The 15,271-nt window shown below is 47.9% G+C and overlaps 1 protein-coding gene across 5 annotated transcripts in view; it reads left to right on the forward strand.

Annotated features, from left to right (window-relative positions):
- The first annotated feature begins 6 nt into the window (after positions 1 to 6).
- Positions 7 to 15,271, forward strand: part of SETD1B (SET domain containing 1B, histone lysine methyltransferase) — a 52,793-nt gene continuing 37,528 nt past the window's right edge. For all 5 annotated transcript variants that reach the window (XR_009963862.1, XR_009963863.1, XR_009963866.1 and 2 more), the window contains exons 1-6: positions 7 to 980; positions 1,290 to 1,444; positions 1,863 to 1,961; positions 2,443 to 2,713; positions 5,866 to 5,978; positions 8,555 to 9,733. Coding sequence is in view for 1 of the 5 variants with exons in the window: in XM_062613797.1 (XP_062469781.1) it covers positions 908 to 980; positions 1,290 to 1,444; positions 1,863 to 1,961; positions 2,443 to 2,713; positions 5,866 to 5,978; positions 8,555 to 9,733 (1,890 nt within the window). In the remaining 4 variants the exon portion in view is untranslated. The remainder of the gene's footprint in view (positions 981 to 1,289; positions 1,445 to 1,862; positions 1,962 to 2,442; positions 2,714 to 5,865; positions 5,979 to 8,554; positions 9,734 to 15,271) is intronic.

The raw sequence follows: 15,271 nt of genomic DNA on the forward strand, positions 1-15,271 counted from the left end.
GGCCTCTCCTCAGCCGTCTGCTGAAGGATGGCGTTAACACCGCCGTCTAATAACTCAAGCCCCATGGAAGCTGCGAGCCCATTGGCTGCGGCCGCCCCGCTGCCTTTACAACAACCAATTACCCGGCTCCCGGCCCGGGCTGCTCGCCGCGGACCCCGCAGGACCGAGTGTGCAGCCGCGCACCGCGCACCGCCCGTGCTCCGCGCCCCGGTGAGCGGCGGGGGGACCCGCGCCGCCCGGCCTTTAATACCGAAAACAAAATGGAAGCTCCCCGCTGATTGGCTGCCGCCGGCCACGGACCTTTAATAAGCAAAACTGCTCCCCCTTCTTTACCCCTGTCCCCAGCCGTAGTGCCGCCGAACGGCAGCGCTCCCCCTCTCCGCCGACACCCCCCCTTTTCCTTCTCCCCGCCGCAGCGGGGCGGCGCGCTACGCCCGGCCCGGGCTCGGTGAAGTCTTCCCCCTAAGAAAAAAATAACTTGTCCCACCTATAGGTCCATCTTGTTTAGAAACAGTTTGCGCTAAGGTAAATGCAGCGGGCAGATTCCACTCGTCCCCCCGCACGCCGTTAACCCCGGGGCGGGGAGAGGAAAAAAATCAACCCATCCCGGCGGCGGCCCATGCGGCGGTGCGCGGCGGCGGCGGGGCGGCGGGGAACGGCCGCGGGCCGGGGGCTGCGCGGCGCGGCCGCCGTGAATGTGCAGGCGGCGGAGGGCGGTTAGGCGTTCGCGGCGCTCGCAGCGGTGGATTGTGGGAGGCCGCCGCCGCCAGCAGCGAGCACACACAATATGTGGTGGCTCGCGAAAACGGGAGGCAGGAGCCTGGCGGCCAGCCCGCGCCGGTAACCGGCCCCATGTGAGACGGGAGCTCGCCTTTCGCCGCCCGGAGACGATCGGCCGCCGAGCGCGATGTCTTTCCGAGAGATCAAGGCGGGGGAAAAAGCCAAGCACCCTGAAGATCATGGCAAAAAGCAGAGTTCAAGTGAGATTGGGTCTTTCCCCCCCCTCCCCCCCCCTCCTCCTCCTCTCTCCTCCTCCCTCTCTGCCTCTTGTCTGGCTGGGGTGGAGGGGGGACCCGGCTGGCAATTCCCCCATTTTAGGGCTCTCTTCGCGGTGGATTTCCTCCCTGCCTGGGTGTGTAGAGCGGGCGGCTCTTTTAAAAAAAAACCGACGACGAAGAGGTCTTTGTTGAATATTTTTTTTTTAACTTTATGTTTTTCCGTATGTTTTTTCTCTCCTCTTCCCCCTTCTTCACCACCCCCCCCCCCAACCCCCCCCCCCCCCGCGCCAGGTTGGATCAACGGAATGGAGAACAGCACGCAAGCCAGCACTTCTGTCGAGAAAAGAAATCACCATTGGAGAAGTTACAAGTTGATTATTGACCCAGCTCTGAAAAAAGGACAGCACAAACTCTACCGTTACGATGGGCAACATTTCAGCATGCCTGTGAGTGGGGGGGGTCTTTGGTTTCCCCCATTGTGTTGTGCTCCCCCTCAGCATTCCTTTTCCTCTCTCTTACCGGTGTTTTGGGGGTCTGGGGGGGCCCTCCGGGTCGTGGTAACCCCCGCTGTAGCTCTTGTGTATGGGAGGGGGGTTTTGGGGGGACAGACGCAGCCACCGAAGTTACCGCCACCTGACACTGTATTCAACTGTCAGGAGCCCAAACCTGCGGCTTTATTGCCGTGTTTCCAATCTGTGTGCATTTCCCAGCAGTATTGCAATTTGACACGTGCGTTTATGTGTGTGAGTGTGCTTTCCCCTTCCCCCGAGACAGCCCGGGCTTCCTTGGGGTTTATTTTCTTCCTTGTATCTTCAGTTTCAAGCCCTGCTATTGCTGGTTTTGTGCTTTCTCTCCTCCTCCTAGAACTCGGGAATCGCTCCTGTGGATTGTGTCAGGGATCCCAGAATAGGGCGAATATGGACCAAAACTAAAGAGCTGGAGCTGTCTGTCCCCAAATTCAAGGTACAGCCCTGACTTTTGGGTTTAGCTCTGTATTCTTGTTTTATCTGGGAGTGAAGCCTCAGTTCCAAATAGTTTAATGGACCATTTAAATGACAGTCATGCTCTTAGTAGCATTATTATTTGGCAAACTGTTAAACAATAATCATTTTCTATAAAGATAAGGAGGGATCAATGCAGCTGTCTGACGAGATTGCTTCAAGGTGTTGGAGCTGTGTCTTGGGGGGCTCCTCGGGCAGGGGGCAGTGGAGGAGGGCTCTCCGCTGACAGCGCTGCTCAAAACACACATTTGTAGCCCCAAAAGGCATCGGTTTCAATGAATGGCTGCAGCAGCAGAGGCTCTGCACAGCTCCGGGTTCATCTCAGACCCTTGGAGGCAGTTTTCTTTCCCTAAAGTTTGCAGGATACTTTAACCCTCTCCTTCCCATTAACTTCCCCTATGCCCATTGACGATATCACCCCTCTACCTTGTGCCTGTTTCCAGATTGATGAGTTTTACGTGGGGCCAGTGCCCCCCAAGCAGGTCACCTTTGCCAAGCTGAACGACAACATCCGTGAAAACTTCCTGACTGACATGTGCAAGAAATACGGTGAAGTGGAGGAGGTGGAGATTCTCTACAACCCCAAAAACAAGAAGCACTTGGGCATTGCCAAAGTGATCTTTGCCACTGTCAAGGGAGCCCGGGAGGCTGTCCAGCACCTTCACAACACCTCTGTCATGGGCAACATCATCCACGTGGAGCTGGATACAAAAGGTAAGGGGCCACATTTCGGCCTCATGTGTTTGTGGTTTGGGGTGATGCTGCCCGTCCCCCTCCTAAAACGAGAGGTGATGAGGGTCTTGTGGTTTCCAGTCCGAAGGGAGTGCTGCTGTCCCCCTGAGCTGGTCTGGTTCCTGGGGCCTTTGCAAGTCACGTGGAGCCAAATGTGTTGTCTGTTGCTAGGAGACAGCCCTGTAATTTGCAAAATGCTGCCATCCTGCCCATCCCCTGCCTGTCCCTTGCCTGTCCCCTGCTCTCGGAGGTCTGTCGTGTGCCCCAGCTCCATGTCCCAGCCTTACCCTGCTCAGCCACCTCCCAGGGCTACCGGACCCTGTGGCACCTGCTTTTTGCAAACCTGGGAGTTTTGGCCAGACCTTGGAGGTTCCTTGGACCTAAACGTCTGGATTCTCTTGGCAGCAGCGGGGCCGGGTGCTGTCCTCTGCGTGCCTGGCATTTCATTGATACTTAGCAGCAAACTGGAGGCTGGCAGCAAAAGAGTGCACACACAGCACTTGTCAGTGTGTGCGAGTGTGTAAGTGTGAGACTGTCTCTTAAAGCGACAGGAGCTTCCAGTCCCGGAGGTAACCAGCCCTCAGCCCCAGGGAGCCCAATAAAGTTTCTGGAAGCACTGTATTTCACTGCTTTGTCTTTTTCTCTTTCCTCCAAGCTTGTCAGTGAAAAGCTTAGCTAAAATGTGCCTAAATTTTAGTAAATTTCTGTATATGAAGAGGTGTAAGTCAGTTACTACTTACACTTCTTCGTTCCAAGCATGGCATTTCTAGTTCAGAACTGACTAGCTGCACTCTTCCTTGCAAAGAGGACATTGTTAACACCATTTTCTTAAAAATGCTGGTATTTTTGTTCTGATATTAAAAGGTTTCAGTGATTTAGTGCACAACCTCCACAGCACTTGGCATGCCACATGTAGTAAGAGGGTATAGTAGGATGTTTATTGACATGACTGATCACCATTAGAGAAAAACCACGGTAGCAGTGTAATATTTTCTATTGTGAGTTAAGTTTGACCCTTGCATATGTGTACTTTGAAATTCTAGTATCATTAGTTTTTACAGACTGGCTCCTTCCCCTGCTTACTTTGAAGGTAAAAATTAGCCTTAAGAACAAATTAACCATTTGTAGATTTAATAACATAAGCTATAGAAGGCTCATAAGTGGTGCACATCTTAATGAGAGGCATTTTAAACAAGCTGATTGTACAACATTCCTGCTTCTCCCTTGATAAACTACTTTGCAAGCCTTGAGCCGGCAGCTGTTAAGGAAAGTTAGCTGCACGTCAGGCAAATGAGGGGCTTTTATGCTTCTGTTTCTTGGGAGAAAACATGGAAGTCTTAGTTTTGAATTGCATTTTTGCTTGCCAGCTCTATGCTTCTAATGTATTTTTTTCCCCTTGCATCTCTTTCATTCTAAAAGAGTAAGACTGTCAGTGTGCTATAATCTGTCAGAATCAAGTAAAAATGTTATTCCTGAAATAGCATTAGCAGGTTAGGACGTTCTTAAAGTAGATAATGTAGAGTTTTCAATGTGTCTTTCTAGGATTTAGCTTTTCAGGAGAATGAAAGGTTGGTTAAAAACTTGATTTTCATAGTCTAGCAAATAGGTATTTGGTGTCAATGTGGTGTTTTTATCTGTCTGGCCAGAACACAAAGCTGGGAATTTGGAAGTAGTAAGTCCGGCCTCTTCATATGAGGCAGGCTAGTTTAAAGCAACTTCTCTGCCTCAGTTTATTCATCTGTAAAATGGACACACTTAATAATTCTCCTTAGAGAAACAGTTAGGAATCATTTCACATTCATAAACCTCCTTAAAAATGAAATTGTAACTTCTGTTGCATTATGCTGGAGATCCAGGAAGAAACGTTCTATCTTTCTAACAATTACTTTGTGTTTATTTGGAAACAGGTTTTAGAGGAAGCCTGACACATCCATATCCCTGCCATTGTAGTCGTATGTTGGGGGTGTGTATGTTAATATTTAAGCGCAGTATTTCAAGCATCTCTTCAAGATCTTGCAGTGAAGAGATTCGTTTTGTCATGACTAAAGTTTGCAGTTGAACTAAAACAGTTTACATAGTTGAGCCTGTGGCTCAAGGCTTTGTGAAATGAGATTTGATACCCAGATAACCTCATCTGCAGCATTTATTCCAGAGAAATGATAAATGAGCCTCTTCCAGTCTGCAGAATCGTGCTAAAGGGTGCTGTGCTTTGAAATTGTACAGAGTGATTCACAGGCAGTTTGAGGTTTGATCCTGCAGGAATTCCTCATGAAAGTAGTCCTGTTTAAGGGCAGATCTTGCCTGAATTAATTTTCTGGGCTCGGGTGCTGGATTTGTCCATTTTTCTATGTATTCTTTAAGAGCAAAATTCCAACAGTTCCAGGGCCTGATTCTGTTGCCTTTGAAGCTGATGACAGATTTCTTGCAGAACTGCAAAATCAGTAGGATTGGGGTTTTGTGGGAATAAAAAAAAATCCAATATTAAGAAACTGGGTCTTCATAGAATTTCGGAATGAAAAGGCTAATGCTCAGTAACAGTATGTGGGACAGTTTGCTTCTCTGGCTCTTACTCTTTGAATTATGCTGCCGAGCGCACCTTAAACTGGGGGGAAAAGAAGAAAGGATTAGTTGGTGTCTTTCTGGGAAAGCAGCATTAACGGTTTTGTCTGTGGCATTCCCAAGCATTGTGTTTGCATTAGTAACAGCCAGTTTCTACTAGCAAGGTGTGTTGGGAGAGCTTTCTGAAGTGGCTCTGGGTGTTGGCAGAGGCTTGTCCCTTGAGTGAGAGTTTCACTTCTCAAATCTGCAAGCTATTTGCTTGGCACTTTGGAGAAGAGGGAAACTGCCGCTCTCCAGAAAGCATGGTAAAGAGCAGAGCTGCCAAGCGGGCTGAGAAGAGGAAAATGGATTTAGAAACCTCCTTGCCTTGGCTGGGAAAGGGAGTGTCTGACTTCACTTGCCCAGCAGGTCATTTAAAACTGATCCCTGCGAGCCTCAGAGGTGATACCTGCTCCTCTGTTGCATGGATGCAGTGGGCTGGGAGTGGTAGCAGGGTCTTAGGGGTGTCAAGACTCTTTTTTGCTTGGGCTGCGTTATTTCTGATTATAATCAACTCTTCATTGTGGTCTGCGCAGGTGAAACCCGCATGAGGTTCTATGAACTGCTTGTTAATGGTCTTTACACTCCTCAGACCCTCCCTGTGGGCACCGAACAGGACGTGTCGCCAACTGTGAATGAGACTCTCCAGGTATGTCTGCTAGTTTGGTTTTAGGAATAACTTTCTAGAAAATTCCAACCATGCATTGTTAATGTGGGCATTTTGACACTTTTAATTTAGCTTCTCTTTGTTTTTTTTTTGTCTTGCTATAGTTTCAGTGGATGTTACTAATTAACTTTAAATATAACTTGCTTCTAATTGCCATAGCAAATGTAACTCTGTGAATGCAGTTCATGTGGCTAATCTGTATGCTGGTGTCTGCATAGCATGGTAAGTGCTTTTTGTCTTTGAGTGAAAAATGCTTATAGAGCTGACAGTATGTGCCCTATTAACATTAGAAATTCCTGCAGTTATGACTGGATCGGGTCTGTCCCTGAGATGAGGTTATTCCCTTGAAGTCAGGGGGAATGATTTACAGTGGTACATTTGGCCAAGTATCTGCAGTGTGTAATCCTTAGCGCGTACATTCTTCAGCCTTGCTTAAAGGCTGAGTGATAGAATGTGTCTGCTCTTGAATAGTGGCATCAATTTTCCAGAATCTTAATTAGTCACTGGAATCAGTTGCTAATAAAAGCAGTGGATGGAATTCCTGAGGGCTTCCAGGGGTCCCTTGGTATCTAGGGTATGATTCTCTAAATGGCATTTACAGTTACCTGCTCCCTTGCAAAATCCATTGGGATGAGAGGGCAAAGGGGAAGTGAAGCCTGTTTGTGTGAAGTCGTTAAGCGTTCTTGGCTTGTCTGAGTGTACCTTGGCTCCTGATTGTGGCTTAGGAATTCACTTTAAGGCATCAAATTTGAAAGAGATTTGGCAGAGATTTCTCTTTTATTCCCTCTTCTTTCTAATTCTCTGCATTCTTAGGAGTTTTTAAAATGCCAGAATTTCATTAATTCCCTGATCAGATGTTTTCAGGATAGGGGAGAGCTGCACATTGAATGTGAAAATCCCATTGATCTGAAAAACAATAAAATTCTCTTCTCCCACCAACTACTCCACCAGCAAAAAGGCAAAACACCAGTATCATTTTAAGAGAATCATAAAAAGGCTGATCCTTCCTTACCTCCTAGCAAGGTATTTTTAAAGACAGGAGTGAGGCAAGTAATGATTTTCCTGAGAGCCCTGCTATGAGCAGGGCCTGGCTTTTCATTTCTGCTGGTTGCACATCTCAAATGAAAATGCACAGGTTTGTTCTTACTCCTTTTTCAGGGTTAACAGCAAAAATTGATGGTATCCCCCATAGCAGTCCCTGCTGTAATTGTCTTTAAGATTGTTTCCCTAGATCTTGTGTTCATGTATTATATCATTATCCTGAATTGATTTTTTTTTCCAATTACCATCAAAATTTATTGCTTTGTGGGGAACTTTAACTGTTTGCAGCATGTTCTTGTCACTAGAATCTGCCAATGAACTTGTTTGCTATTGTAGTTTAGTAAAATACTCCTGACATTTGCTTTCTCCCTCATGCAGAGCAACAAAGACCTGACAGTTCTATGAGCCACAATCCCTGCCTGCAGACTATATCCAGACCCCACTGAAAAACAATCCACATCATACCTACACCAAAGGTGCAGAGATGTGGATTTTGGCAGGAAGCATGTGGCTGGTTCTTGACCCTTTCTGTGGGTTTTAGAACAGTTGAGGAAGAAACTAAACTTCCCTGACGTCCATGTGGTCATGGTCTCGAGGGGGTCACACCAAGAGCAAGTCCACACTATTGAGTGGGTGAGATGTGGTGTGTGAAGCAGGCAGGGGAGAGAGCTCAGCTTTGGAGGTGCTGGTGTATTACAAACAGATAGTTTTAAGGCTGTCTCCACCCACCTGTGCTCTGGGAGAGCAGCCAGTCTGTAGTCTCTCCAGTTCACTGTCCTTTTGGGGATTTGGAGCTCAGTCCTGCCTTTTGCTACAAGGTAGATTCTCACTGAGGTCTTGTTTTGCATTGTAGAGCATTGATTGTGGTGTTAATCATTAGAGTGGCACTGTTACGCCTCAGCAGAGCCTTGAGTTGGAGCAGGGCTCCTCTTAGAAACCCCCTGAATGTGCCTACAAAGTGAGTTGCAGAGCAGTTACTTGTTGCTCTGTAGCCTTGTAGGGTTTCAGTTTCAGATGCCATGATCAGTAGGGCTCTACTTCAGCATTTGTCTTTAAAAAGGTATTTCTGGCTGTAGAGAGCTTTTCTGTGCCTTTTATACCTCTAACCTTCTCCCTTCTTCCTAGAGATGAACGTTCGGTAGAGAGGTCTGTGGCTCAGCTCCCTCAGCTGGACCAGCACAAAGCCCTGCAGCATAGATTTGGTTGCAGTTTGCTGATTTGTAGGTTTTGATTTGTTCACATTAAAAAAGATAAATTGATAATTTCATAGCTCGGAATTTTCTGGATTATCTTTCCTATTTGCAATTTAGACAAGCCTTACAGAGCTGAAAATGAAACGTTTAGCTGAAAGCGTTGTGCAAGTCTCCCGTTCACCTGATGCTCTTGGGTGTAGCTCATAAGGAATACTGTTGTATCTGCTTTCTTCTTCCTCCTCTTACAGACAAGTTCCTCTTTGCTTGCCTTTCAAATCCAAGGGAGCTGTCAATAATGGATAATTCTCTCTTCTGCTTTTGTAGTTGACGGATTCCCTGAAGCGCCTGAAAGACAGTAACCTGTCCTCTGCGGGATCCTCTGTCACCCCCAACAGCAGCACCCCGTTTTCCCATGACACAGCCTATTCCAGCTGTCGGCAAGACACCCCAAACTCCTACAGCCAGTTTACCCCTCAGTCCCAAGGAACACCTCACACCCCACGGTTAGGGACGCCGTTCTCCCAGGACTCCACCTATTCTAGTCGTCAGACAACCCCCGTGTACCACTTTGGGCAGGACAGTGGGTACAAACCCAGGAGACATGAAACTAAATTTACGGATGCCTACAACCGTCGGCCGGGACATCACTATGTCCATAACTCAGTGGGTGTTTTCCGAGGGACGGAGCATCAGTTTAGTACTTACAAATCCCATCAGCCGGAGCCAGTTCAGTTCTCTCACACTCCTCCCCTGAGCCACTCTAGTTCTTCGAGCTACAAATCTGCCTTCTCTCCCTACCAAGCACCAGCTGTATTTCCCCAAGCCGATGAGCAGCCATTTCCCCAAACTTCCAGGGAAGCAGAGTATCGAAGACCTGCACCACCTCCCACTGAGATGGTTGTGGAAAGCAGCGCTGCTCCTAACATCGATTTTGTCCCAGTGAAGGAGAAACAGGAGGAGCCTCCTCCACCCTTGCCCGAATCGAACTCTGCTCCTGAACCGAGCACAGCATCCTTCTCTCAGACCCCAGAGAGAAGCGAGACCCCTGGCACCCCCACCATGGAGTCTGAAATGCAGCATAACAGTTTAGACTCAAGGATTGAGATGCTCTTAAAAGAGCAGAGAACAAAGTTACCCTTTCTGAATGAGCATGACTCAGATAACGAGATCCGAATGGAAGGTAGCCCCATTTCCTCCTCTTCTTCCCAGCTCTCTCCCATCCCAATGTACGGTTCAAACTCCCAGCCTGGTTACAGAGGTCAGACACCTTCCTCGCGCCCTTCCAGCACAGGCCTGGAGGACATCAGCCCCACGCCGTTACCTGACTCTGACGACGACGAGCCTATCCCTGGGACAGCTTCGTTGAGTCAGAATTCCCGGGGGACATCGGAGGCCAGCATGACTCCCATTGACCAGCTGAGCAGGACCTCCAAACTTGAGACTTCAGAGGCTAAAGAAATGGTGCCTGGTGATCAGACTCCAACGTCAGAAAAAATGGATGAGGTAAGTGAGCTGGAGCTGAGTTCTGAAGCTCCATCTGTATCCCTAGAGCTGGACAGGGCTGGGAATTGCACTCTAGGTGTTGTTAGAGCATAAGGTTTCTGGAGCCTTTTTCTTAAGGCAGCTGAAAATGAGGGACTCAAAGTGATGGTCTTAATCAACTTGCCAGTCGCCAGCGTCCCTTGTTCCTGATAGCAGCCTGCTGCAATTTATAGCTCCGGGAGAGTTCAAGGACTGCCCAAGCCACAGAACTTTGGCCAGTGCTTGTGCTGTGTGAATGTCCTGAGTGTCGACAGACACTTAAGCCACTAGAGGAGTTAATGGAGCACTTTCTGCCATTGCTTTGGTCCCTGAGCACGGGTGTGTAAGTGTGCACCCACTTGCTAAGCAGAGCTTTCATGTTACAGCGAAGTATTGAATGTGTACTTCGTTTGATAGCTCTCCAGCTATTTATGCCGTCTGGTTTGAATGGGAGACAGTTGCTGCGTTTTAATACTCACTTCGCTCAGTTGAAAGGGGGGAGGTAGTTGGCTTGTGGAGGATGTGCTCCACGAAGTCTTCCAATAATAGAGCAGAACTTGCTGCCTCTGCTGGGGCATTTGTGGCTGAAGGGACAGCTAGAGCTTAGCAGTGTGGAAAGCTGCCAGCAGACAGAGAAATTACCTTGCACGGTGTGTGTTTGGGAGGTATCGCTGCAGTAGACGTGTCAGTGCTATTCTGCTGTGTCAAAGAACAGTCAAAATGCAGATCTTTGCAAATGCTAGACTGTTTCTTCTCAGTGTTTATAATAGTCATGCAGGGAAACAGAGCTGCTGTACCTGGTGTGCAAGAACTCTGCAGTAAGGGGACCTCAAGCATCCGAGCAGGCTGGTCTTACGTAAATGACCCGAGTGGGGCAGATCAATTGAATTTACTCATGCAAGTTTGCTGGGGTTAAACTGGCAGAATGGGTTTCCCTCCAGCGGTCTGCAGTGGTGAGGTTTTCACTGGAGAAGTGGCTGCATTTCAGGAGAGGAGGAGCTGCTCCTGTAGCTATGGGCTTTGCAGAGTACTTAACTGAGGGAAAGCGCTGCAGCAGAAACAAGAGTGCAGGGCTCGGAGCTAAAGACAACAAAAACCCAGTAACTCTAGTGCTTATTTTGTTGTTTCTGCATGCCTTTCCAAGCCTGCTTGGCCTTGCAGTTGCCAGTTTAGCCTTTGAAACAATTCAGCTGCTTGAGGTCTCATTCATCATCTAGGCTGGCCCAGGATCTCCTCCTGGGAGGCAAGTCCCTGGCTGGTGGGACCTGATGATGTGTTAATTAGGAATGGAGTTTCGATTCCTTGAGCTTGGGCTGGCAGGCTTCAGAGGAATACTCTTAGTTTGCCTAAAACCAGTGAGGAAGGCATCTCCTTGCCACTCTGGGTTTGTCTCTACTGTTCTTTACTCTCATGCAAGCCAATACTAAGCATGTTTAGGATGGTGTGTGGGGTCAGGCACTTTCCATCAGCACTGGGGGACTGACTGGGCTGTTACATTTGTAGATTGCGATGTGGGGCAGCAGCGAGATCACATTGAAGCCCATGTCCAGTCTTTGTCTCCCCTTGATGAGATGCTGGGTGTCAGAAGCTCACACTGATGGTTCTGTGATACAAAACGATGCAAATGCCTCTATCCTCTGCAGAAGTCAGCAAGGTGGTAGCAGGGTCTGCAGGCAGGTCACTGCTGTCTTAATTGTCTCCACCCCACAAAAAAGTTTGATGTTTGTTGTTGGAGCTGTTTATTCAACCTTCTCTTGGTTACAAGTCACACTGAACTATTCTGGCATGTTTGAAAAGTTGCCTGTGCCTTTCATTGCTCCTTCTGATGCACAAAAAAAAAACATCTCCTTCCTCCACCCTTCTCCCCCCTTCTCCCTGTTTTTTGCTTCAGAAAAAAGCTCTCCTGGCTTCCTTCTCTTTTGCTGGAGGAGCAGAACTGAACAGTGACTTAACATAGGCTGAAATTTGAGCTGCAGCTTTCCAACTGAGTTAGAGAGGGGCATTGAGTCTGTCTAAGGGCTGGAAAGCTGAACCTTCGGCTTCAGCCTATTGTGGTACCACTATTCAACTTTCAGTCCTTCAGAGAATCCTCCAGCAAAACAGAGGGAAGGCAGACCCAGATATTTCTTGTGACTGTGTGGTGTGGGGAGCGGAACAGAGATGATATATTAGTGCAGGGAGGGCTCGTGCAGTATCATAAGGAAGCAATAAAGGGCAGAGAGATCGAACTTATTTACTTCATGTTTGGCTGTTCAAGGCTTGGAGCAGCCCCAGGCCAGCTCTCTTTGGGCAGGTGCTCCAGCTGGGAAAACCTCGGGATTCAGAAGGATGCCAGCAAAGTTGTAGGGAGGTTTTTCCGTGAGACAGGAGGTGCTTTTCAAGGACTTGCTTCAGTTTCCCATCAAAACAAGCACAATTTTTGTCAATGATTGTTAATACGGTAACGTTTGTACTATAGGTGAAGTGCTGTCAAACCATCAATCACCCCACCTTTGCCATAGGTAAAGGAGGTACAGCCAAGCCCCAGCAATTGCTCTGATTTATCATGCAAGACCCTGAGTTTGATTTCAAGATCCGGTCTGATACTCCTAACCCAGAGTTTGGCAGGGATTTTGGGTGTGGGAGAGGAAGGGCTGTGCATCTGCCTGCAACACCTAACACCCATAATCGGAGCAGTGATTATGGTCTGCAGAGAAAGTCCTGCTAAGCTTAGCTGAAGGATGAGCACCGAGAGGAGGAACAGATCGGGATGTGGGCAGTAGGATGTAAAAGGAGAAAAGGGATCCCTGACAAACAGCACAACCTGCCAGCAGGAGAGAAGGGCAGAGAAGGCTTTTTCAAGAAGCCAAAAGATGGCAAGGAAAGAAAGAAGCTGCATTATTATTGTTGAGGGTAACAGTGTGCAAACTTACCTTCCTGTGTTCCGCAGAGGTAACAAGGAAAGAACTCTCTTTTTGACAGGATCTTTGCTGTTTCAGCAGTGCAAAAGTTAAGTAAGTACAGTTTGACTTTCTGGCATCCCATTTGAGCCAGGTCTTGTTTTTGCTTGGTTTGTTATAGGAAGAGGCCCTGCCTGTGTGTGCTGGGAAGTGTGAAAGGGTTGTAACAAGTCACGTTGTTGTATATTGGTGATGCCTTTCATGTTTCAGCTTATGGATTTATTAGTTCATGTGCATAGCGAGTGGTTTGGGGAGCAAATGAAGTCTCACAGTGCCCAGCAGCCCTAGAGCCTCCAAAAGCCGCTGCTATCACCAGCACAGTATCACCTCAGTGTCTCACTTGGCTGTTGTGAATGTTTTTAATGCCGTGCTGGATGCTGAGGTGCCTCTTACAGGACAGCATCAGCATCCCTGTGACAAGCTGTGTGTGTGCAGCAGTTACCCATGGGGGAATTTCTGAGCTGTGCTTACACATAGATGAGGTGGGTCAGGCTCAGCCCCACAGTGGGCTCTGCTGAAGTCCCTGAGGTTACATCTGGGCTGAATTTGCCCTTTGCATTGAAGTGTGTTTGGGTTCTTGTGTGGTCGTGGCCAGAACTGGAAGAAATTTATGTGCAAGTGTCCTTACATTGTCCCTCTGGAGCCTTAGCAGGATGTGATGACATTCACTTCAAGACACTGCATCCTGTCTTCTGCCACTCCACACTGCTGCATCCCTATCCAGACTGGGCTGTATTTCAGTAGCTGGTAAATGATTCCCCTTTCCTCCAGAGCCAAGTTCAACCTTTAGCTGTCAGGAGGGAAAGCAGTGCCCTGATGCTGTCCAGGCAGTGAGAGGAGCTGCAGGGGAATGTGTCTGCCAGCAGTACCTGCAGTGGTCACCCCAGGAGTGGTTGATGCCCCTTGGAGCTGTGCTGTGCAAGAGCAAATCAGTCTCTGTCTACAGAAGGATGCTTTCCTCCTGTACCCTAACTTGTGTGGGGTTGGAGGCAGTCCTGCGTTCTTGGTTGATAGTGGGTTAGGTGGAGCCTCCTAAAGATGAACCCAAACGCACTCTCCTAAGGGATGTTTCTAGGCTGGAGAGTGCAGAAGTGATTTACTCAAGGTAAATGCATGCTGAGATTGAGAAGGTAGAGTCTTAAGAGCCAGGAAATGTGATACCTTCGTTTCCACAGTAACTGTGCATGAGCCTTTATGCCCATAAGTAGCTGTTATGTATGTATAGTATACATGGGTACACCTGGGATCCAATTTACAGCTAGAGTGGGATTCATCATGTCTGGAGGGAGCGGGGAGGAGTAGATGTGGGGAATGGCTGCTCTGTGTTTTTTTTAATGAAAGAGGGGAGAAAACCCTGAGAGTTGTGATTTATGCCGAGTCTCATAAACACTTTTTCACATTTTCCTGCCTCCTGAGCTCCTGTGAATGCCATCATGCCTGACAGAACCTGTTCCTAATGGAAACTCAAAAAATAGGTGTATGTTATGACCATGACTTTCCAGAAATGCAGCCAGCCAATGCCCAGGCAGCAAAGATTGGGATGACTGCTGTGGTTTGACATGTGAGTTCCACCAGCCACGCTAAACCTGTGAAATGAAAATGAGAGCAAGCTGCTTAAACTGTGGCTTCAGTTCTGCTCTCCCTGACCCCTGCACAGCAGCAGTGAGAAGCCACAGGGACTTGAGGGGATCTTGCAGAGTTTAAGTACTGAAGTTGAGAAAAAGGCAGCACACAAATCCCTCAAAGGGGATTTTAATATGACATGACACTGGACCCTTCTAAGAGCTCATAGGTCGGTTCAGCCTCTGTGACCAGAGGAGGGAGCATGCTGAGGCAGGGCCACATTCTCCCAGAGGTGCTCAGGGCTGAGAGTCAGTTCCAGTATAGCCTGGCCAAGATATGGATGTGGTGGTTCCTGAAGCAGTGGAAATACACAGTATTTTACCTTTATGTCAGAGCTAGCACTAGAAGACCACAGGCAGGGACTGCTTTCTTGAACATCTGATCCATTTTCCACATGACAGCCTGCTGCCTCTACACAAATTTATATGAAGCAGAGAAGTCTCTGTTTCCTAAGTTGTGTTTTCACTTTTGACTTGCTGTATTTGGCTCTAGTTTGATTCTTAGAGTGCTTGCAGAGCTGGTGGTCAGCAGAGCAGAGGGCTTGGCCAGCCAAATGTGTTCAATAGAGGAAGTCGTGAGAGGTAACAAGCCCAGAATCAGTTTTTAAAGTCACTTTTTCAGAGCAGAATCACATAGGATTCACCTTATGTTCGTGGTGATGCCCTGTATGTGTTTACTCATGGGAATGGGGGGGGAAGTAAATGGAGAAATATTTGACTGTTTATGGTTTGGGTTTTTTAGATACCCAACAGCTTCTGTAGAATGAGAGAACATGTCTGTAGTTGATAACAGAGTTAGAAATGGTGAAATGCTCTGGAGTGTAACTGAAAAAATAGAAAGCAGGCTGTGGTTGGGAGGCTGAGTGGTTCTTTCACTCTTTCATAGCAGGCCAAGACTTTGAGGCTTTCACATTTTGCATACCTAATACAAATGACATTGCCATTCCATTTTATAAATC

This window comes from Pezoporus occidentalis, unplaced genomic scaffold, assembly GCF_034315485.1.
Source record: "Pezoporus occidentalis ecotype Australia unplaced genomic scaffold, CSIRO_AGI_Poc_V1 ctg102, whole genome shotgun sequence".
Lineage (NCBI taxonomy): Eukaryota > Metazoa > Chordata > Aves > Psittaciformes > Psittacidae > Pezoporus > Pezoporus occidentalis.